The 23764-nt window shown below is 31.6% G+C and overlaps 1 protein-coding gene across 2 annotated transcripts in view; it reads right to left on the reverse strand.

Annotated features, from left to right (window-relative positions):
* Positions 1-1727: 1727 nt before the first annotated feature.
* The window catches only part of LOC118183845 (SH3 domain-binding protein 5 homolog), a 33320-nt gene continuing 11283 nt past the window's right edge, over positions 1728-23764 (reverse strand). Inside the window, exons 6-10 of one of the 2 annotated variants that reach the window (XM_035353449.2) lie at positions 22046-22176; positions 21899-21941; positions 19367-19550; positions 14346-14480; positions 1728-11780 (exon numbers count right to left, since the gene is read on the reverse strand). In XM_035353449.2, the coding sequence (XP_035209340.1) occupies positions 11578-11780; positions 14346-14480; positions 19367-19550; positions 21899-21941; positions 22046-22176 (696 nt within the window). In that variant the 3' untranslated portion in view covers positions 1728-11577. The remainder of the gene's footprint in view (positions 11781-14345; positions 14481-19366; positions 19551-21898; positions 21942-22045; positions 22177-23764) is intronic. The other variant, XM_035353450.2, reaches the window with a different exon arrangement.

Consider the following 23764-nt stretch of genomic DNA (forward strand, 5'->3'; position numbering starts at 1 on the left):
TTTAAAGAGTGCATTTATTCTATTATGGTTTATGCGCTATCGATGAAGTAGATTTAATTCAATCCAATAAGTTTAAATGAAATGTAAGAAAAAATGTGTATAATTTAATATTCTGTACAAGAAAGTCATGTGGTCACACATTTTTTTCTGTGTATTTTCTAAAACATCTATAAATTTTGTTACTTCATTTGCAGTAATCCAAAATAAAAAATAACGTAATTGCCAACCTTGAAAATGAAAATTCGGGAGTTGTGGAAGATTTTCGTGCTATGTGGCGACGCCGTTTACAAAATACTCCAAACTGTCTTAAATTTATTTTATAATGCTTGATTCAGATTACTGAACTATTTATAAGACTCTGATGAAAATTATATGAATATTTAATTACACATTCTTTGTGTAGTTTATAAGGTATTTTTCCCACTTTCCAAGCATGCCTTCATGGTGTAGTGGTTCTGCACACTGGGCTAGTATTCCAAAGGTCGGTGGTTCGATTCCCGGTGAAGGCGATTGCTAATTTTTCATGTCTCTGGCTTCCAAAAATCCTAATGTCTCTACAGTGGCGCCCGAACTAAAAACGTGTGTTTGGTGATGATTCTCCTCACCAAGGATTTGCCGATTGGGTCCCCTAAAAACCCCAGTTGCCCTTTAAAAGGGGGAGTATAGTATAAGGTATTTCTCCCGCATTCGTGGTGTAGTGGTTCTGCACGCTGGGCCGGTATTCCAGAGGTCCATGGTGCGATTCCCGGCGAAGGCGATTGCTAATTTTTCATCTCTCCGGCTTCCAAAAATTATAATGTCTCTACAAGTTTAATTCTGTAATTTTCTTACACTTTTATACAAAGAAAATCATGAGTAGGGAAGGTAAGCTTTTATTTACTTAAGTACTTTCAAATACGAAAAAAATAAAATTGATAACTAAATTATATACTAGTGTGTGGATACAACACAGCAAGTATCATATGTTGATGCAAAATCATGTGAAACACACATATTAACCAATTTAACGTGGGTTGAATCTTCATACCAATTTGTACAAATATCGACAGAGGTTAAAACAGTCAAAAAAAAAAAAAAAAAAAAAAAAAAAAAAAAAAAATTAATGAGAAAAATTATGGTAATGTCACTGGTGGTTAGAGTAAAGTCTGCACAATTTTAATTTTCATTAAATCAATAAGCTTCAATTACTGCTGTAACTTTTAGCCTAATTAAAAGGCTAAAAGTTACAAAACAAGAAATTTGGTATCGTCAAGAAGACCTGAAGATGTAGTCAAAAAATCAGGAGGATAAGGCAGCTACGAAATAAGGTGAAGATTATTCTAATTAAACGCCAGCATTTAAATATATTTTATTGATAGAAAATTATATTCATAACAACATTTCTTTTAACAAGTAGTTTTTTAACATTTATCTTCCTTTCTAACATTTTCTTTCTTTTAACAAGTATTTTTTAACATTTTTTACCTTGAACTTCTTTCTAAACATAACATTCTTCTTATTTTCTATAATTTTTCAAATTATAGAATTAATTTACAACTATAATTTTTCAAATTATAGGAAATAATATTTAAAAATGATCTTCAATGTGTAATTCTTTGATTCTAATAAAAAATACAGAAAACTGATATTTTAATATTTTGTTAACACTGAATGTGATGTAAGCAGCAAAATCATTCGAGATGTAAGTTAAAGTATCAAATGAAACCAATGAACAAAATGTCATTAAATGCTTGGTGTAAAAAATAGTTTATTGAGATCTTTTTTTCATTCAATACAGCATTTCATTATCAGATCAAAAATAATTCTTGGTAAATTTTACTTCTAACTCACTAATGTGCAAAGTTCAATATTACTTTCATACTCAGTGAAAATTTTCTTACACTTTACTACTCTCACTAATCTGACCAAAAGTAATTCTCAATAATGAGAACTCTAAATTAATTTTACGAGGGTTGGAACTTTAATAGTGGCAATACAGCTGAAAAAACGCTACGCAACAAAACCAAAGAATATCGCGTATACCGCACGTGAACTACAAACCTAACTTACCTCTCAGCAAAAAGACTCGTCCTGCCTACATCACGCGCATGCGGAGTGACGCGAAGAACGGATCCTTGTATTAGCTCGCGGTCTAAAGTAAGTGTTGTCAGGATGTTTTCAAAACAAGAACAACAATGTGGGATAAAATTGAATGTGCCAGAGGTCGTACAGCACGACAGTGTCATCAAGGGCTTCAAGAGGCTTGCGGGGAATCTGCATTGCCTTACAGAACTGTAGCAAGATGGGTGAAAGCATTCAATGAAGGACGCCAAAACGTGGCAGACATGCTGCGGCCAGGTCGTCCGAGTGTCAGCGATGTAGACGTGCAAGCTGTTGCCGCACTAATGGACGGTGATCGCCGCCAAACGATTCGTCAGCTGGCCAGACAAACAGGATTAGTGCATATGACTGTGCTGCACATTCTGAAGGAACGCCTGTCCATGAGAAAAATTGCTTCACGATGGGTTCCAGATCAATTGACGGAAATGCAGAAATGGCTATGATACGATGCTGCCCGAACACACCTGGAGCTCTATGAGTGCGAAGGAGATGCTTTTTTACGCTGTATCATTACGCTGGATGAGACTTGGGCCCGATCGTACCAGCCAGAACTGAAACGCCAATCAAACGAATGGCGTCATCACGGGTCACCACGATGTTCGAAATTTCGTCAGAACCCCAGCAATGTGAAAGTTATGGTGATTCTCGTGTACGACTGTGATGGTGTCATCCTAACGCATACCATTCCCCCACAGCAGACCGTCATTGCGCAGTATTACTGCTCATTTTTGGAGCACAGTCTCCGACCAGCTTTAAGAAAAAAACGGCGACACTTTCTGCAGAACGCTCCTCTCATTTTGCATGACAATGCTCGGCCGCATGCAGCGCAAGCTGTGACTGATTTGTTCAAGCGATGGGGCTGGGAAGTGCTTTACCATCCACCATACTCCCCAGATCTAAGCCCTTGTGACTATGACTTAATTCCTAAGATGAAGGAACCACTTCATGGCACTTGCTTCCAAACTGTTCCTGAGATTCTTGCGGCAGTAGACCGGTCCATTCAAACTATCAACAAAACAGGCACTGCTACAGGTATTCTGCGACTTCCACATCGTTGGAAACGGGTTGTACACAATGCTAGCGACTATATTGAAGGACTTCAAAACATGGTGACATGAATCACTTTTGTATTCCTTGTAAATAAATAGTTGCCACTATTAAAGTCCCAACCCTCGTACTTTTAAAAGATAACATTTCATGTTTTCACAAAGAAAATATAATAATATTATTGACATAAAAGTATAACAACAGCAGGTACACTAAAGTAAATAACAAAAAACAATTTAACAAAAACAAATAAAACTAAACACATTAAAAAGTATTAGCTTTAAAAGACTAATACATAAATTAGCCATTCACAAACAACATTAAAATACTGCAACTTAATAAGCAACTCGCAACATTTAAAAATAATAGTAATAAAAATTAAATTATCTCCTACTATTAACAAAGGTTTATTATTGTAATACAAATCAAATTCTTCAAAGCTTAAATTCCATATTACAAAACATTACATTAAGGGTTTAAAAACCTTAAAATATACTTTAAAAACCTTAATATATACTTTCATAAAGCATTCTTTATCCAAAGCCCAGTATGTTTAATATAATAAAATCCAGATTAAAAATAAGTTGTTTGCATAATACAAAAAGACAGTTTTAAATTAAAAAAATGACACATAAATTTGAGTATAAATAACTCAAAATTTTTAAAACAGCAATTTGTTTCAAGGCATTCAAATTTTTTACTAGTATTTGTACTTTTGCTCATGCAAAATGATTTCATGATACTTAGGAACAAGAAATATGAAAAATCAACCAATGCAGTTTATCTTCATTTAGCTGAAACAATACTTAAAAAATAAATTTAATTTACTTAAATCATTTCATATGTCATTAAATTAGCAAATATTCAATAGGAGGCAACATATTTCTTAAATTAAAACACATTCAACCATTTTGATGAACTTCTGATTTGCCACCAACATTAATAGTTGAAATACCTTTTGTAATATAGTATCACAGAAAGTACTTGTTGTAGAGTAACATAAACACATCTGGCACTACATCATTTTAAACCACTTAACAGACAAAAACTAATGCCCTTTTTCTATTTCACAATGCACTGATATTCACTTTTCAATTTTATACTGCATTTGAAATGATAGAAACATACATATAAAAGGTAAAACTCTGTATTTATTTAAAACCACACAAAGGAAAAAAATGGGGGGAGGGAATGTATGACAGTTTTCACTCAAGCACAATATGCTCAAAATATTAATATTTTTTTTAATATTTTTATGGTGTATAAAAAAAATTAATTCAATCACAATTGAACTATATTTTAAAAATATCAAAAATGCTTAAGAAAATAAGAAGAGATAGAAAACTGGACGTTTCCCCTAATTTGTTATTCATCTAAAATTAATTATTAAAAAATTAAATAATATAATTTTTATATATTTAACAGATTATCAGTATTAACATACACAGCAATCTGCATCACCCCCGTCCCCCAAAAAACTACTATGCTGGGGATCGTAAGACTCATATTTAAATCACAGAAACCCTTGGAATTTAAACTAAACAAGCATTCAAAATTTTCCGACAGATCGCTTAACTATTTCTGCACACTTTTACTGTAATAATTTCTGAATATGTTCACTATGAATTGTAAGTGAAAAATAAATGGATATATATTGGTTACACAGATATGGGCACTTATTGTCTTGTTATCCCATTTAGAATAAAAACACACCAAAGCATAGAAAATTTATATCCGAGAACTTTTCTCTCCTCTTTTACTGAAATCAGCATCTTCTGCACTATCTGCATTGTTGTACTGCATTGCAGCTTTACTTTTTAATTATATTTTACACAGTAGCAATAAAAATGCGATTAAATTTGCATATTTGATAAGACCTAAGTCACTGTAAAATTAATACAGCACTGCAATCAAAAAATGTGCAAAACATTAAAATGAAAAAAAAATATCTTTGTTTCATACTTTTTTTTTAACCAGAGTATTTTTCACTTTCCAGAAAGTAAAGCATCAAATAATTCTATTAATACCAAGTCAGAATTTCATATATATGTACTTATACTACTCCTCTGCTACCTGTATTTTGGAAGTATCTGTATTTCTGGTATTCAATAGCCCTTAAGAATGATTTTGCTCAGATACAGTTAACTATAGATTATTAGTTTAAAAATTCTGTATATTTTTGATAAATAAAACTAATCTAAATGAAAGTAAATGAATCAAAATTACTTTATGTGGAGAATTAAAAGAATTTTTAAAATCTCCCTAAATTGTTAAATGTTTCATAAAAAAGGGGGGGGTGTAAAATTAAGTTGGTGTTACTTATCCTTTTGATGTTGAGATACCAATTCTGATCAAGTTCATCAATTAACCATGGCAGGAAAAAGAGAATGCCTCTCAGTTTCCCAAGACTTTATGCACCAATATCATGACTTCTGTCCATCTGTGTCCCAATTTTGATGAAGGGCACAGATTTAAAAGTTTTCTACCCATCTTCTTTGCCAACAAACTCTTAAAGGGATGAAATAAAGTTACCCTCAGAACTAATATTATTTAAATATGAATGGGAAATTTTTGAAGTGATGCAACATTACATTTAAACAATGTAAAAAAATTGGTTCAATTCATTTCAATTCATATCACATTTTGTCTCCTATTAACAAACCCAAGAAACAGAATTACTAAGAAATTTAAAATAAAAAGTAATAAACATATATGTATATATGTATATATATATGTGATAAATATATGCTGTTTACCCAAAACAAACATCTGAAAATACAAATGAGTTCAGTTAAAAAAGGTAATATTTTTAACAGATTTGAAGACATATTCTCAGTTGAATATTTCAGAAAATACAATAATAAAATCATGAAAATATTCACAACGAAAGAGCCCTTTGGGATGAAATATAAAAGTAAGAATTATCATATTAAAGTTCCAGATAGTCAACAATGTACAACAGGTAGAAATAATGGTGTTTCCAACTAAGGAAAGTATCTAATTTTCACTTAAATTTACAAACATAAGCATGTTTTTTTTAAACATAAATAATCAATTTTGAAAGAAATATTCTTTGAAATTTCTTGCATAGAAAAATATGAAACTAACAAACTCATTTACTTTAATAACAAATATTACAAATATATACACATTAAAAATCTTTACAAAATATGAACGTATAAAATACAACCAAAGAACACTGAAGAGTTTTAAGAGAAAATTACAGTGGTATTCATTAAATATAAAGAATTCCTGACAATAGATTTAGTGTTAATAATGTTTCTATTCAATGAAAAATATGACATTTAAAATATTTTGGCATCATCAAAAATCCACAGCAAAGAAAGTTAAAATACAAATGCACTTTTTTTTTAAAGTGAGTATGAACAAAAAACATAAAATCTCAATTCAAAACAATAATATAAAAAAACTAAGGGCATCAAACACTTTTCTATTCTTAACAAATAAAACAACACACTAGCTATACAGGTTACATATTATTTCTTTCTACAGTATTATAATAAAATAGATCATCAGTAATCAAATAAATGCCATTAAATATTTGCAGATTTTAACTAATTATTGCTCACAGTAGAATGGGTGCATTTACACAACATTTTGCCTTGACATGACATAAATATAATTTTCCAATGAAAATATAAACAAAAATTATTATATACTTAGTGGTATTCTAAAGGAATAACGCTTAAATATATTACTTCCTTTTCTTTTTTTAGATGTCCCTTTAAATAGCCCATATTTATTACTACAAATTTCATATGCAAATGTTTCTAGTATTTTCAAAGATTTAGTAACAGAAAGCTCAAAAATCTTAAAAGTACATTAAAGGTCTTTCTTCGAGATGCATTTAAGCAATCTGTTAAATGAGAGTTGTTGAAGTTAACTAATTATGAGTTATAGGAATAATAAATAGTCAAAATATGCTCAGACTAGCATTATAAATAATCAATAGTCAATGTGCTAAGATTAGCATTATTTGAATAACTATAATAAATGTTCATGTAACACAAAAGTATGTTTAATTCCTTGATATGTATTTTAAGCAGTTTTTCATCAAGCAGCTTAATAATTATTTTGTATTTGATTTTAGTCTGATGCATATGAAATTAGTTCTTCAATCTCAATTTTCTATTATTTCAGTATTTAAAATAACAAATAAATCACCAATAATATATAATTTAACTGTATAATCAATCATACTGCTCATAACTGCTTTTCAAAATCCAAAAGTATAAATTTAATTATACACTGATGAATCACATGACTGAGTAAAATAATCATGATTCTTTCAAAGAATACTTTTATTTTCAAAATAATTCAGTTAAAAGTTACCATTTAATTCTTTCTGTTTAATTTGATAATGCTGGATAGTCTTTCTTGTTCTCAGGGTACTAAGAGAGAAAGAGCTTATATTGAGTAATTTATTGCCCAAAACACATTCCGTAACTGGACAATAATTACAGACTGAATTCTGAAATTTCATGAGAAATCCTCTATTTTTTACTACTTTTAACAACATAGCATGTTCAAGGGGGAGGAAAAACCTCTTAGCATATAGAAAACATTACAAAATGATTGATAAACTATATATGTTAAATAATGTATTTAACATTATTTAATTAAAATTAAATAATAAATAAATTAAATAATGTCTTTAACATTATTTAATTTTTTATATAATGTTAAAGACTGCAGTTATAAGACAAAAACTAATACAATTCTAAATGAGAAGTTTTATCTTCTTTAAGAGTACTCAAAGTGAGTTCCTTTTATGATATGACAGACATCTAGTCAATAATCCAGCTTATCTCGCACTCTTACAAATAAATGCACATTTCCATTTCAAATGAATGAAGCCACTTCCAGACTGATGTACATGAAGATAAATTCTGCTGAAACTGCACTCTGAAAGTAAACTGGACTGCAGTTACAGAACTAATTTTTGCATGTGGAATAAAATAAAAGATTTTGCTTATATGGAGGGGAACACTGCTGAAAGTTAATAGCTTGGAGACAACTGGTAATTACCTCAAAAGCACCTCAAAAATAAATGAATTAAATACATAATCTTTTCTTTTTTTCATTTAAAATGAATGTAATGTAAATATATGCATATATCACCTGTTTTATTGCATTCATTTTAAAACATCTTTACACAATTCTAGGAAAATTGCACTTCAAACAAAAATATTTTAATAGGAGGAATAGAAAGTAATGTCGTTTCTGCACATGTTGACAACAACATGCTAAGGGCAGAAGTGGAAGCAAATCCATGTCAAACACTCTTAACCAACCTTGGTTGACCATCCAAAAACATTTAAAGCAGAATGGAAAAATAAGCAAAGCAGGTGTTTGATACTCCCATAATCTGTCCAAAGAGAACAAAGCCAACTGATCCATAACATGCAACATATTGCTTCAACGGCACCATACAGAAACGTTTTTTGATCATTTGATTACTGGAGATGAAAAATGGGTCCTATATGATATTCCAAAATGCAAAAGGCAGTTTTAATAGGGGTTACAAAGGGTTTACATTCCAAAAAGGCGCTTCTGTGTGTTTGGTGGAGTATTCGCGGAATTGTTCATTTTGAATTGCTGAAACCTGGACAAACTGTTAATGCAGATCTTTAATGCGAACAATTGGATTGAGTGAACCAATCTTTAATCGAAAAATATCCGGTGATTGTCAGTAGAAAAGGCATCATTCTGCAACAAGACCGCACTGTGCAAGACGGACACTGGAAAAAATGAATGAATTGGGATGGGAGGTGCTGCATCACCCACCATACTTGCCCAATATCGTACACTTGGATTTCCGTTTATTCCGATCCCTACAACATTTTCTTAGTGCCAAAAAATTTGAAAATTTGAATGATGTCCAAAATGCCATCTTGAGATATTTTACTCAAAAACCAATTGATTTATGTCAGTCCGGGGATCGAAAATCTGCACATTAGATGGCAAAAGGCTGTTGATAACGAGGCTGATTACATTATTGATTAAAAATAAAAACATGTTAAAAATTTATTCGTGTGAATTTAATGTAAGAAAGTGACATTACTTTCCAGTCTCCCTATTACTAATATAATTACCTGGCATTTAAAAGGTTGCTTTAATATAAGTCTACTATAAACTTTGTTTTGATACATGAATTAACTTCAATTAAAGATAATTCCTTACAGGCCTATAGAAACATTTGAATTCTTTTTAGAACTAAGAACATGCAGCAATAAATATTTTCGCCCACGTTCAATAACACAAATAATACTACAACCATAAAATAATTAAAGAATCTAACACAATGTAATACAAATATACATCATTTGAAAATTTTAATATCAGCGTAAGGAACATATACTACAAGTCTAGGTCCTAATTTTTTTAACTTGATAAAAATCTGCTTATGGATAATTCCTATAGCATAAAATCATATATTTTACACTAAAAATATATTCAGAGATCAAAATAACAGAAAAAATTTTTAAAAAAAAATTTCCTATCAGTACATATTTAAAGATGAATGCCATTTTTCAAATACACAATTAAAAATAGAAATACAGACTTTAATACTTAAAAACACCTTACAACTCTAAATTGCTAAAAAATCTCTTAACCAAATAAAATTGTACACATGGCTTTAAAAACATCTATACAGACATACTGAAAACTGTTCATAACAAGACTGGCTATGTCATAATTATCCTCAGATGATATTATAACATCTATATTTAACTGTATTATTTAACTAAATTTATTCTTACATTTGCCATAAGTAATAGAATACACACATAAAATGCATTCATATCACCAAAAAAGTGGAATCATTATTTTACCAAACAAGAGATGAATACACTCATATAAAGTCTTCAAATGCATAACACAGATCTCTTAAGCATAAACTGACATTTGATTTATAATACATAAAAGTATGAAGCTGGGAAGCTTGCAGGAAGCCTGAATACCACTTTAGCCATCCCTAATGACAGATAAACATTTCATTTATAAATTAAAATTTTTTGGATCATGATGATATTATTGGAAAAATCAATGTTTTCACTTTTACAAAGTACTGATTAAATATTAATTACTAAAAAGTGATCTTTTCATGGATAAATAAATTTTCTTCCTTCCTTCCTCTGTAGAATCTGAAATATTATTTCTTACTGCAGTATTCAAGTTTTTACATCAGGCAGACAGAGAAACATTTTAAGGAAGTTTTAATATCACAGTTTATTTCATTGATATGCTGCCTCACTCATACTTTTCATAAAACAACTCTAATTATGAAAAGAATAATAATATTGTACAAAAAAATTTACAAACACAAAATATGTCCAAAATTTATCCATAGATATGGTTAACTCACACTACACATTTTAATTTTTATGCTCAATTTTATCAGATGTATTTTTTAATAAAATGACACTAGTTTTTACTTCGAAAAAATTTTAAATATCATGTTTTATTAAAATACAGGAAATTTATAATAGTTATTATTCACTATTATAAAAACAATACAAAAGTATAAACTACTGCAATACTACAATAATTTATACTGTTGTATAATATTTTATTAGCTACCTCAAATAACATTTTTATCAATAGTTTAATTTTTTCCATTTAAACAAATATAATATCCAAAATAAATAATAATAATAATAATAATATATTTGATAAAATGACTTGAATTTTTTTTTCTTTACTTTGCATTATTAAAACTACAATTTTTAAACAGTATCCCGTATATTCATATAATAGAAGAAAGTTTCACAGAAATTACACCATAAATAAATTTTTTTTTTAGAAAAACAGCCCTGAAACTGAGCAAATTATCAGTAATATATGAAGATTAAACACAATAAAAATATTTTTAATTTTAATTTTTTTTATAATGAATTTGATATAGAATCTTATTCGATAAATGTATTTTTATTCAAAAATATGTATGTAGATACCTTTATTTTACAAAATATGTATAATAATGCTTTGTATAGATTTGTTAAATTTATTACATTTGCATTTCTTTTCAATGTAATTTGCGGACTCGAATCACCCGATTTCATTTCACATGACGTTTTTGAGGAACCAATCTACTATGTTCATCGAGGATTACCTGTACAACTTATTCAAAGCTGATGTTTTCTTGTCTATAATTGGGAAGAATCTGTTCACCTTAGGAATGGTTATAGTGCTATAAAAGATTCCATTAGATAAGAGTTTTCCTAATGTGTCAACAGATCTTTCAAAAAATATTATAACACATATTAAAATCTTAAATTTTTATACAATTATTTTCAGATTATATTAATTGAACACACAGTTTAACAATATGGAAGAATGAAAACATATAAATGAATTTAACAATTACCATTCAACTGGCAAAATTATTTAAAATTCAGCAAGATGCTAGGTACTAAGATCAACTTCTTGAAATGAATCATCAGAATAATCTCCTGTATAAGTAGAAGGAGAGGACGGTTTCTGGCAGCTTGTGTTGGATGGCAGAGATACTTGGCCAGACCCGCTGGCACTGGCATTGGCACTGTCAAAGCTAATACATGGCTCTAAACTTGATTCTTCCAGACTCTGAGAGTGTCGAAACCTCAAATCTATAAAATTAAAAGCTTTCTTTGAATAAAAGAAATAAAAAAGGGAGAAAATTTTTAAGATGTATTTAAACAAATAACAGCTTTAAAGAGTTAAATGAATAATAATACCAATAGAATGCTAGCATAAGCTATGATTAATAAACTGTAAGCTTCCCGAGACAAAAACATATAACTAGTGGCATTTACATATGGAAATGGCATATAATTCTCGTTCAGGAAGATTACGTCTTATTTTACTATCATTTTTATCTCACAATGATTATTTATTATAAACTCTTTCATATCCAACAATCAGAATTTTTTATTAAACATTTGTTTGAGGATGGCTAGACTCAATAATCACTTCACTGAGAATGTTACCCATAATGCATCACAGGAAGTAAGACCAATATTGCATACACAAGAAAGGTTAAATAGTCACAAACACCCAAATGGAGGTTGACCCAAGCCTATCAACATGGTAGCCCTTACTCAAAAGTTATACATTTGTTATAAAGCTATGCTTCATTATATAAATGATATGCAGCATTATAACAAAGAAATACTGTAATTTCCAGAAGAAATGCTGCAGCGTTTATGTGTTTAAAACTTAAATTTTCAAGGGATGCAGCATTTCTATCGATGTGGTGCTTATGTGTGATTAAAAAAATATTCCCAAGATGTCATTGTAAATTAGTATTACTTAAATATTCCTAAGATGCCTTGGATTACATCGGTACTTTTCCCACACCCAGTTGCTTTCTATGAACTTTATTGTATTTATAGTCTTTGTATTGTATTTCTATCCTTGAATGGACCTATGTGCCTTTTCACCCAAAACAAGATCTCAGAACAGTAATATTCCTCCCTCATTCAAATCAGCATTCACATCAGTTTGAATACCCTTCCCTTGATAAATCTTCTGAGACCCATCATCTCCATTCCCCTTCCCATAGTAAATTTACTATGGTCAAACGTGAACACAAACATGAACTCTACCTGTGTTGCAATAACAAGCTCCAATGTATTTCTTCTTTCTCCCCCTTTAGCATGAATCAATTCTTCTTGGCATTCTTCCAGCTACAGCTTGTCAGCTTCGATAAAAGTAATTGTTGGATAGTTTTTAAGTAAGGACAAAGTGAAAAATTTTTTGGAAGTGGCACTTAAATGGTATAGAAATAATACTGCTAGTTTTAAGCTTAGTGCGATTTTCTATGCTCAACAAACTGGAAATAGAGCAGCAGCTTGAGAATTTGAAGTGGACGAGCGATGCATCTGATGCTGGAGAACTGAAAAAGAAGAGCACGAAAATATGCCACAACAGAACCAGCCAAAGACATGGTACTATAAGATGGCCAAATCTAGACAATAGCCTTGCAAAATAGATAAAGGAGTAAATGATTCACGATGAATGTGACGATATGGGCAGATTTGGACTATTTTGATCCTTATTTAGATCAGAAGAAAATTTAAATTTTTAATCCTAATTTAGATCAGGATTAAAAATTAAAATTTTCTTCTGTCGTTCAATTTAATATCTTATTGTTGTTATCTTTGTTATAACATAATGTGTAAATGGACTTCTTGAGTGGGTAAATATAAGTACATATATAAACATAAGTTTATCTTCAACATTTCTTACCTATTATTTATTTTTGAGCTATGGTTTAATTTCATGCATTTTGCACTTATGATGTCCACAGTGATAGTGTAATTTTGGTTTTCTTTTCTTTCCCCCCCCCCACATTTTCCTCGAGCACAGCGTTTATATTGATGTGGTCTTTTTTCCAGAAATTATGGTAATGAACATAATTAGTTATTTAACAAAATAAAAAATATTCTTCACTATGCTTACTTAGTTAAGAATATCTTTAGTTTCGACCCACCTGTCCAATGACTGAACAAGAGCGAATGAACTCATTTTATTATCCACCAACAGGGCCAGCGCTGGGCTTTTTTATGCCCAGGACACAATATCTTTCACTCTTAAATTCTGCCACTCAGTGCCTCCCTATTTTTTTTTTTTTTTTAATTTTGCTGCCTAGTATAATTGCATTGGCTCTGGCACCAAGACTGTCCATTATTACCTGAAATTGCTTGCCTTGAGACTTTATAAATCCACTGGCTCTGAAACTGATATTTCAGGAACAAAAAGAATATTACAGATCCATATAAATGTAAAATCAGTTTACAAAACATTAGGAACTAGCTATAATGCCAGCAATTTTTTTGCCATTCTAACCCTTGTTCTTGATGTGTTTGCTACATGAATTATATCAATGGGCATCCTAAATTCAGTGTAGCCTTTCCTAGTGATGTTACTATTTAATAGATGAGATAATCTTATGGAAATATAAATATCTTATGGATATGACTACAGTTTTACATAAAGATATCCAAAAATCATATAAAATCATAAAAGATGGTTCAGAAAATTTAGACTGTTCAAGGTAAAAAAATTATTTTCAAAGGCATTAGACAGCATTTTATAAATTTTTAATTACCCACAGAGAAAATGCATTTTCAAATTAAATCTACTGTAATAATAAATTCTATAGAAATAAATACATGAAATTAATAACATACTTGGCTCTAGTGACAATTCTTCACAAAGATGCTCAAGTTCATAGGCAACATCTGGTTCAGTTGTAGATGATAAACTATCAGTATGCTGGCTTTCAGATTCCCATAATTGCAGCAATGACAAGGGAGGATGGATTGCTATGTTAAAAAGCATAGTATATGCATGAAGCCCCCCCAAAAACGTATAAAGAAGCATAGCTATAAAACAACAAACTAAGCAAGCAAAAATCAGCATTACCAAGAGGGAATTAATTACTAACTACACTAAAGTGAGAACTATGAATTTAAAAGTAAAAGCATGCCCTTAATTACACTTTTTACCATATACAATAGATATCTAGCAGCTGCTACTGCATTTGCAGGTAATATATTCCAAAAATTACTATAATTATATGAAAACACAAGTAATATTCAACACTAAATGGAAAACAATATTTGTGTTATATATAAACACAAACATATTGTATCCATAAAAGTCCTTACTTGACTTTTATTTTTACAACTGTTAGCCATAGGCCAGTGCAGGATTTATATATAAGCTACACAAGCTATAGCTTAGGGCTCCCACATCCTTGGCAGCAAAAAAAATAAAATATTGTATAAATATAGTATAATAGGTGTTTAGTATTTTTTGCTACCAAACGAATTACTAGTGTGTCTTTGCAACAATATATGGCGCTGCTGCCTGATGATTCAATTCTGGTTGCTATGGTAATGAACTTTCAACTCATGACTTATTTGTATTTTTTTTTTTTTTTTTGTTTGCTTGTTTTTGTTTTTGTTTTTTTTGCTACAGTGCTAAGAGTGAAGTGTGCTGTGTTGTCATGTAGACGGCATTCCTTCTATTTGAAAGTGTTATGTAAAATAAATAAGTGATATTACAGTCCACTTACACTTTGTTTTTGTGAACTTATTCTTAACAATAGGCTTACAAAGGGTCCCATATATCAAATAGCTTAAGGCCTTATAAAGTCTAAATCCGGTTCTGCCATAGATATATATTTCCAGTTATGAAAATGATGCAAATATTCATGTTCATTAGACAGAACATTTAATTAGCACAGTACAAAGACCATAATCCCGACTCTTCGAAACCGGATTAGGGTTTTTTCCGGATTATAGATCATCAATTTAATTCTGGTAAGATGGCATGCAGAAATTATAAAATTAAAAATATGAAACCGTAATTTATGAAATAAAGAGCAATTATGATCTAAAGTATATCTAAATTTACAAAAAAAAAAAAAAAAAGGGTTAATATTTATTTGTTTAACATTTCTTCCAATGTAAGTTGTTTAAGTTGATTCATTTTTTTGTGATAATACTTTCTTTTTAATTCTATAAACAGACATAATTTCTTGTTCAGTTACAAAGTTCCACTGTTAGAAGTCCTGTAATTTCTGTGTCGAGAATGCCGACTAACTTGTCAATCGAAATTTTTTCATTTTCAATAACCTCTCTGTCACTTTCTTCACTATCGGAAGCGGTATTTTCTGGATCTAGAGCCACACTACAGATTTTGCCGTCCATTAATTGATTGATGATTGGGGCATGAATGAAAAACTTCTGTTATATCATCTTTATTTATTACCGCTTCTTCACATTTCTTTACAAAATCCAAAAACTGGAAAACTTCACGTTTAGTTTGCGATGTCCGAAAACCTTCAAATTCGCGGCTATCATCTTCTTCGTCCACACCATGAAATAGGGTAGCTTACCATAAATTATGCCAAGCATTTTTTAACATATCTGGAGACACATCCTCCCAACGTGCATGTGTAAAGCATACAAAAAAAAAAGTTTGTGACTTTGAGGTCCAGATTATAGATCATTCCGGATAATGGACGTCTGGATTACGGACTTTGTACTGTATTTTTTGGTTGCCACTAGATGCAGCTGCATGCCTGTTATGGTGAAATTTATAAAAGTTAAGCATGATGAACTTCATTCCTATGCAATGTTCTTTTTTGTTTGGAAAGGGAGATTGGTGGATGTTGAAGGATGATGCATTTAGCTGTTTTAACTGCTCAGTTGATATAAACAAATGCAGTTTCTATCATTTCAAAGGCCTTACTTATTGCTCTTAGACTTTTTTTCTTCTAGCCTTAAGACTAATGTTTTGTATGGTTTTTAACAGAAGAGTATACACCAATGATAAATCAGACTTTTTCTGGCACTGATGGCGGTGATGATATTTTTGCAGAATTGAAAAGTGATAATTATAGCTATTCTAATATGGACATATTTATTTGAGGTATGTCAAAAATTATGTAATAATTTTTATTTTTATTACTTAGGTCTTGTACTAAAGAAAATGCACAATTGGATTTTTCTCCCATATATTAATTAATTATTTAAAAAAAATTTTAAATAAAACACAATGATAAAGTTTTAAAATTAATTCTGATAACTACCTAAGTGCTCTTCCCACATAATATACCAAAAATTGGAGTAAATGGACAACAAATTTAATTTATGCAAATTTTTTTCCCAAATTTAGGCTTATCAGCATGAAATGCCCATCCCCATAAGAAATGCATCTGGTTAGTGCACTGTCCCGAGAGAGTGGTTAGGTGACCAAGCTACCCGTCACAACATGTTAAAGAAATCAGTTTTTCAAGTATTATGTAGTCTAACTTTTTACACTTACTTCTGGTCCTTATTTCTGAAAATGTTATACGTTTTGTAAAAAATTAAACACAAAAAGTTTGACTCCCATACAAGGTTCTGATGTTATTCTCAATTTGCATTGAGAGGTTGGTTAATAAATAAATTGCAATAATTCCACGTTGATTTTTTTCTTCAATAAATTCAATATTTAAAAACATTCCTTTGTGCTTTATTTTTATCGTCAATTTATAATTCTATTACATTTGGTAAGTTGAAAGAATTTTCATACATTTTATCTTTAATTAATGCAAATTACATTACAAACTGGCTATGACCTGCCAATGTTTTCTACAACACAAATTCTACAGGATTCTGAGAAAAAGATCACCAATTTGAAAATATATATATTGATCAATACTTTTCACAATAATCTGAATAAAAATGCTCATCACTTAAACCTTTTAACATTTAAATCCTTACTCTGAATTGATATTTTATTTTTAAATAGCAGCTACGCTGCCAGCCTTTGCCTGGCTTTTAAATGTACCGGAAAAATGCCTGAAGGGAACACCAAATGTTAAATTTAAAAACTGCACAGAATTTTACTCTGAAAAACAACTTCATATATATATGCATATTAAAAAAGAGGAATTTTAAAAAAATGTATTACATATAACAAAATTACAATGAAATAAGCAATATCCCTTAATATAAACATTAATTATCTTAATAAATAAATTAACCAACTTCCCATTGCCTTCTCTCAACAAATGTCCAGTATCCAAGAGAAACATTAAATTTAAAAACTGCACAGAATTATCGCCCTTATTTTTCCAAGTGGAAACAGTGCTGATTTTCAACAGTCAGCAGTCCAGTATACAACTAAATGAAAAACTGCTGCCAAAACCACATTTCTAAAAGAATGAAACTATTCCAAATGATGCAATAAATTCGAAAAGATAAAATTTTTAAAAAATCCGATTCGAATTTTGAAAAAATCGCTTCGAGTTGCACTGGCTCTTGTCCGGATGCACCTATATACCAAATTTTGTAACCCTGGGTCTATTAGCTTACATGCAGCATGAACGAAAGACAGACTGTTTCTTTTATTATAGGTGGAGATTATGCACAAATGCAAATATTCGATTCTTCAATTTGCATATAGTTTCTGAATATTGTGTTTGACTTTCATATAAAATATCAAAAAATTTGTGTTGTACGGAAGTCACTCTTTTTGTATTTTATATTTCATAATTTTCATAAAATTGATCACTTTAAATTTTAAAATGCAAAAGCATGAATATTTGCATCATTTAAAACATTTTTGTAAGTGGAAGTATATGACTACAAGCAACGATTGTGAAAATTAAGGCTATGGAAGGACTTTTGTGAACATGGTATATTTATATGTATAATGTGTGTGTATATATATTACAACAAATTACATAAAAGGCACTTAAATATTCATTCTGGCCAAACTGCTGCAATGATTTAATTAACAAATAATGTACAAATAATTATAACTTAACAGGAAAAAGAAATTGAGCAAAATATATATAGTAATGATATTGAAAGGTTTAAATTAAAACCTATTGCACTAATTAAAAATCAAAATATGAATACCAGTGAACAAAATGGCAAAACAAAAATTTAATAAAGAACAAAAGAAATAGAAATAAAAATATACACAGAGAAAAACTGTATTGTCACTCTTTGACTTTTACTTTGTCAAGACAACCCTTCTTTCCTATCAGAATCATTTTCTGTTTCTGTACATGCAAAAATTAAATATGGTAGCAAATAAATAAACAAATGTTTTTACTACTTCCGAAAGTTATTATATACATTTATATAAATATCAGAAAACCCAATTATCTCCAAGAACGTAATTGCTAATACTATTATAAATCAAATAACAGCAGATTAAAAAAACCTGTACCAAGTCAGAACAACAGCAGCAAGAGGCAGCAGCAGATAATATTCTTGCTATTCTTTGGCTATGATATTTTCTTTTCAAAAGTTGCTTTTATATCAAGTTTCAAAGTTGCTGTATATTTTTTAAAAGTTTTACATATTGCATTTAACATTTGTATGAAAATTGAGGAGCAGAACCTTTTTTTGTAGATAAGACACTTTTAATTTTCGAAGGCACTAAAAACATTTGTTTATTTATTTTACCTTTGTTAATTTTGAGTCTAGAGAAACAAAAAAAGATTCTGCAAGAAAAGAGGTATTGTCACTTAATGACTGACCTCCTCTTCATAAAGTAAAAATCAAAGAGTGATAATACAGCTTTTCCCTGTGTATATTTTTATTTCCACTTCTTTCATTTTTCATGAAGTCTGTGTTTGTCATTTTGTTCACTGGCATTCATTCCCATTTTATTTTACATAATTCAATCTTAAAGAACTTACTAATTTCAGAATTAGCTCTTGCATCCCACTCTGCACCAACACCTGGCTCTCTGGGAGGCAAATTTAGCTTTCTCCTTTCATGGATTTCACTGGAAATCATTTCTAAATTGTGCAAACATGTAGCATATGAGGCTTTGGAATCCATTACTGCTTTCTGCAATGACTCTACTCGATTTTTCAGATCCTAAAAAACGATTTTCAGAGTTGGGATATGCCATTACAGAAACAATCAGTAAATCTCAATACAAATATACAAAACCCATTTCAACTCACAAATTAGTTTAACTAGTTTATAACAGCTGCAAACACTTTAAATTCTTAAAAGACATTAAACATATATTTATACACTTGTTTTAACATCTTTACAGATGCTAAAGATAACTCAAGGTCACATGCATTTAAGGTAGGCATCTGGAATTTTTCAAAAGAACATACAGGGGTTGGACAAAAATATGGAAACACCTTTAAAAAAAAACATGTTTCTTTGCTTAATATGGTGTAGGAAACCCGTTGGCATCCAAAACAGCTTGCAGTCTTCTCGGAATGGATAAATACAGTTCCTGTATGTTTGCCAAGAGAATATTATACCATTCTTCCTGCAAAACGGTGGCAAGTTCAGATAACGATGTTGGTGGTGGATAACGAGAACGCACTTTCGGTTCCAATGTACACCACAAAGGTTCGATAATATTCAGGTCTGGTGACTGTGGTGGCCAGGGGAGATGGGACAACTCATCCTCGTACTCAGAAAACCAGTCCTGGACAATGTGAGCTGTGTGAACAGGGGCTTTGTCATCTTGGAAGACACCATCACCATCGGGAAACAAAGTTTGTACCATGGGATGAACTTGATCGGCCAAAATGTTCACATAAGTCTTGGCAGTCATGTGCCGTGACACAGTTATCATAGGGCTAGCAGAGAACCACAATATGGCTGCCCAAACCATAACAGAACCCCCGCAATGTTTCACTCTTGGCAACAAGCAGTCTGTATTATAGGCTTGAGATGGCGTTCTCCAGACGTAAACTTGGCCAGAAGTGGGAAACAATGTGAAAGAAGACTCGTCAGACCATATTACTCGCTTCCACTGCTCTATAGTCCAGGCTTTATGACTTAATGACACCACCTTTTCCTGTTACGGGCATTAGCATCACTGATGAGTGGCTTCTCAATTGCAGCACGGCCAGCAATTCCCTGCTTATGAAGCTCCCTTCTAATTGTTTTGGTACTCGCAGGGTTCGGTAACACAACATTCATTTCAGCAGTAACTTTTGCAGCTGTGGTCTTCTTATGTTTCGTCACAATTGCCCTTAATGATCATCTGTCACGATCACTCAGGACACACTTTCGTCCGCGCTGTGATTTAGCAGATGATGTTTTTCCGCTTTTCAAATATGCGGAATAAATCTTCGATACAGTACCTCTTGAAACACTAAACACCTCGGCTACCTTGCTTACGGAAGCACCTACCATACGTGCTCCAATTTGCCCACGTTCGAAGTCTGTTAACTCTGACATAATGCAATGACAACCTCACATAACAGTACTCCGACAACAACTGAACTGTTTAGCACATTTACGAAGTTGTATAGGTGGCGTCAGTAGTCAAAAACGCCAACGCCACCTATATATTTCATTAAAATCAATTTTTCTTTTCAAACATGCATTTCACAAGGTGTTTCCATATTTTTGCCCATCCACTGTAATTTCAATTAATTTCAAGATTTATTTCACGATAAGGTGACTTGCATTAATTGATCTATTTGACAAATACCTCTAAAGGCCCGTTCCCACTGGGGTTTATCTGAGCTAACGGAATCAGTTCTATGTGTCGACTAGGTCCGCTGTGCCTGCAGTTCAGATTTTTCAACTTGCCACCCTATGGGAAAAAACTGGTTTTGGAGATGGGTCGGCTGCGTCAATTGTGTTCGTTAGCTCAGATAAACCCCAGTGGGAACGCAGCTTAATTGGTGCCCCCCTTTTTTTAAGCAGTGTTTCTGCTACCCCAAATAATGACATGTTTAGCACATTTACGAAGTTGTATAGGTGGCGTCAGTAGTCAAAAACGCCAGCGCCACCTATATATTTCATTAAAATCAATTTTTCTTTTCAAACATGCATTTCACAAGGTGTTTCCATATTTTTGCCCATCCACTGTAATTTCAATTAATTTCAAGATTTATTTCACGATAAGGTGACTTGCATTAATTGATCTATTTGACAAATACCTCTAATTGGTGCCCCCCTTTTTTTAAGCAGTGTTTCTGCTACCCCAAATAATGACATGGAAAGGAAATGTATATCATTTTGCAAACAGAATAATGCAAAATATCATAAAATACAATTAATGTTTTTTACTGTACATGATAATATGAACCTATTAAAAAAAATCTCCATTATAGATAACGCATATAAAAAAAGCCAAAGAATTTAAAAACTTAATTTTTAAAATAGTTTATTATATAAACAAAGGAAAGTTTTTTTTACAGCTCTGAAGCATTATAAATGCATACTGCACAATAATTTCTTACCTGCAAAACTTTCAGAAAGACCTTTTTCTGCTCAAAATAAGATCTATAGAATTAAATATTAATTTTATTTGCCAATGCAAAATTACATATAGAAATATCACAAATCAAGTATAAACAAGACATCAATGTGGATAAACAAACTTTTACCTAGATTTGACAATATCTTTTTTAAGTTGCTGCTCCAATTTTTTTACTTTTTGAACAGCAGCTGCAAAAATCTGAGTGGTTCTTTTGTGCTCTTTTTCACTTTCTTCTTTTGAAGATTCTGCATTCATCAGCTAAAATACAAATTAAGATACATCTAAGCAACAGTTTTTTAATTTTTACAATGACTATCTTACGGCAAAAATATATGTTCTATAAAAGGCTTAGAAGTAAGCAGTTAACATCTCAGTTAAAGATAAGTATTCAAATTATTTCTTATTTTCCTTCTGGCTTATCATCACTTACAGGATTAAGTCATATTAGTGCGATCATCAACCAATGTAAAAATCACAAATGTGCTGCAAATTACATAATACACGTATTAATTTAACAAATACATAAGGCAGAATTTTCCTCATGCTTCTGTGTAATCCTTAGCATTTTTTAAAAGCATATTTTAAAAACACTGACTTGCTCCAATCGTCAAACAGTACCAACTGTCTGAGGGAACATGAGAGTTTTGATGGCACAATATATTAACAATAAAGCTCAGTTTCTATTTTTGAATCTAGAGGGTAATACTAGCCAAGACAGTAGTTCAGAATTGTTCAACAAGATATCCCTGAATCAATTAGCCTCTCAAACAAACCAATAAGAATGCTTGATAACAATTACGGTTTCTTTCCCAAGAACTCAGGATCTCATTTTTATGAGATTCCCATATATCCTTTTTAGTTTATATTTATGTTTATACACTGCTTGACATTGAAAATGCAACACCAAGAAGGAGTGGTCAGAAATTTATGCAAATTTTAGAGTAGACGCACGTCACCGAGTTATGCGAATGATGTGAAATGCACAGCTCTCCGACGCACGTGAAGTAAGATATAAGGGAAGGAACGTGCAGAATGGGCAATATTTGTGTTGTTATTTCTGCCAGACGAATTATCAAAGAAAGTTGGCTTTTGTACCGGAGGCTACGTGTAATACAAGAGAATACCAGGCCGCTGTCAACGAAGGCCCTTCCAGCAGATAGACGATTTTACGAGGGGTACGGCGATCGGACTGAGAAAAGCGGATTGGTCCTTGCGTCAAACCGCAGCTGATACCCACATGGATGTGAGCACGGCACATTGGTTATGGCGAACATTGTTGGAACAAGGAAATGTAGGAAGGAAGGGTGCAGGTGCAGCCAGAGTGACGTTAGCACGCGAGGATCGACGCATCTGCCGACAAGCTGTAGCAGTCCTGCAAGTCACTTGTACTGCGATTCTGCAGCATGTGCAAGAAACCCTGGATGTTCCCATGTCGACCAGAACCATTTTTTGTCGATTGGTTGAACGTGGCCTGCACTCATGCCGTCCATTAAGAAGACTGCCATTGACCCCACAGCATAGACGGCAACATTTAGAATGGTGCCGGACTGGAGCGATGTGGATGATAGAATGGCAAAACGTTGTGTTCTCAAATGAGTCATGCTTCTATTTATCCAGTGACAGTCGGTGCATATGTGTGTGGCGTCGACGTGGAGATAGATCTAATCCGGCAGTAACTGTGGAACGCCCCACAGCACGACAACCTGGCATAATGGTTTGGGGTGCTATTGCCTACGATTCCAGGTCACCTTTAGTTCGTATTCAGGGCACTATGACGACCCAACGATACTTGAATAATGTACTGTGGCCAGTGGCAATATCCCCTACATTCAGGGGCTGCCTAATG

This window comes from Stegodyphus dumicola, chromosome 7 (assembly GCF_044657685.1).
Source record: "Stegodyphus dumicola isolate Sdum_Otavi_A_Nest chromosome 7, ASM4465768v1".
Taxonomy (NCBI): domain Eukaryota; kingdom Metazoa; phylum Arthropoda; class Arachnida; order Araneae; family Eresidae; genus Stegodyphus; species Stegodyphus dumicola.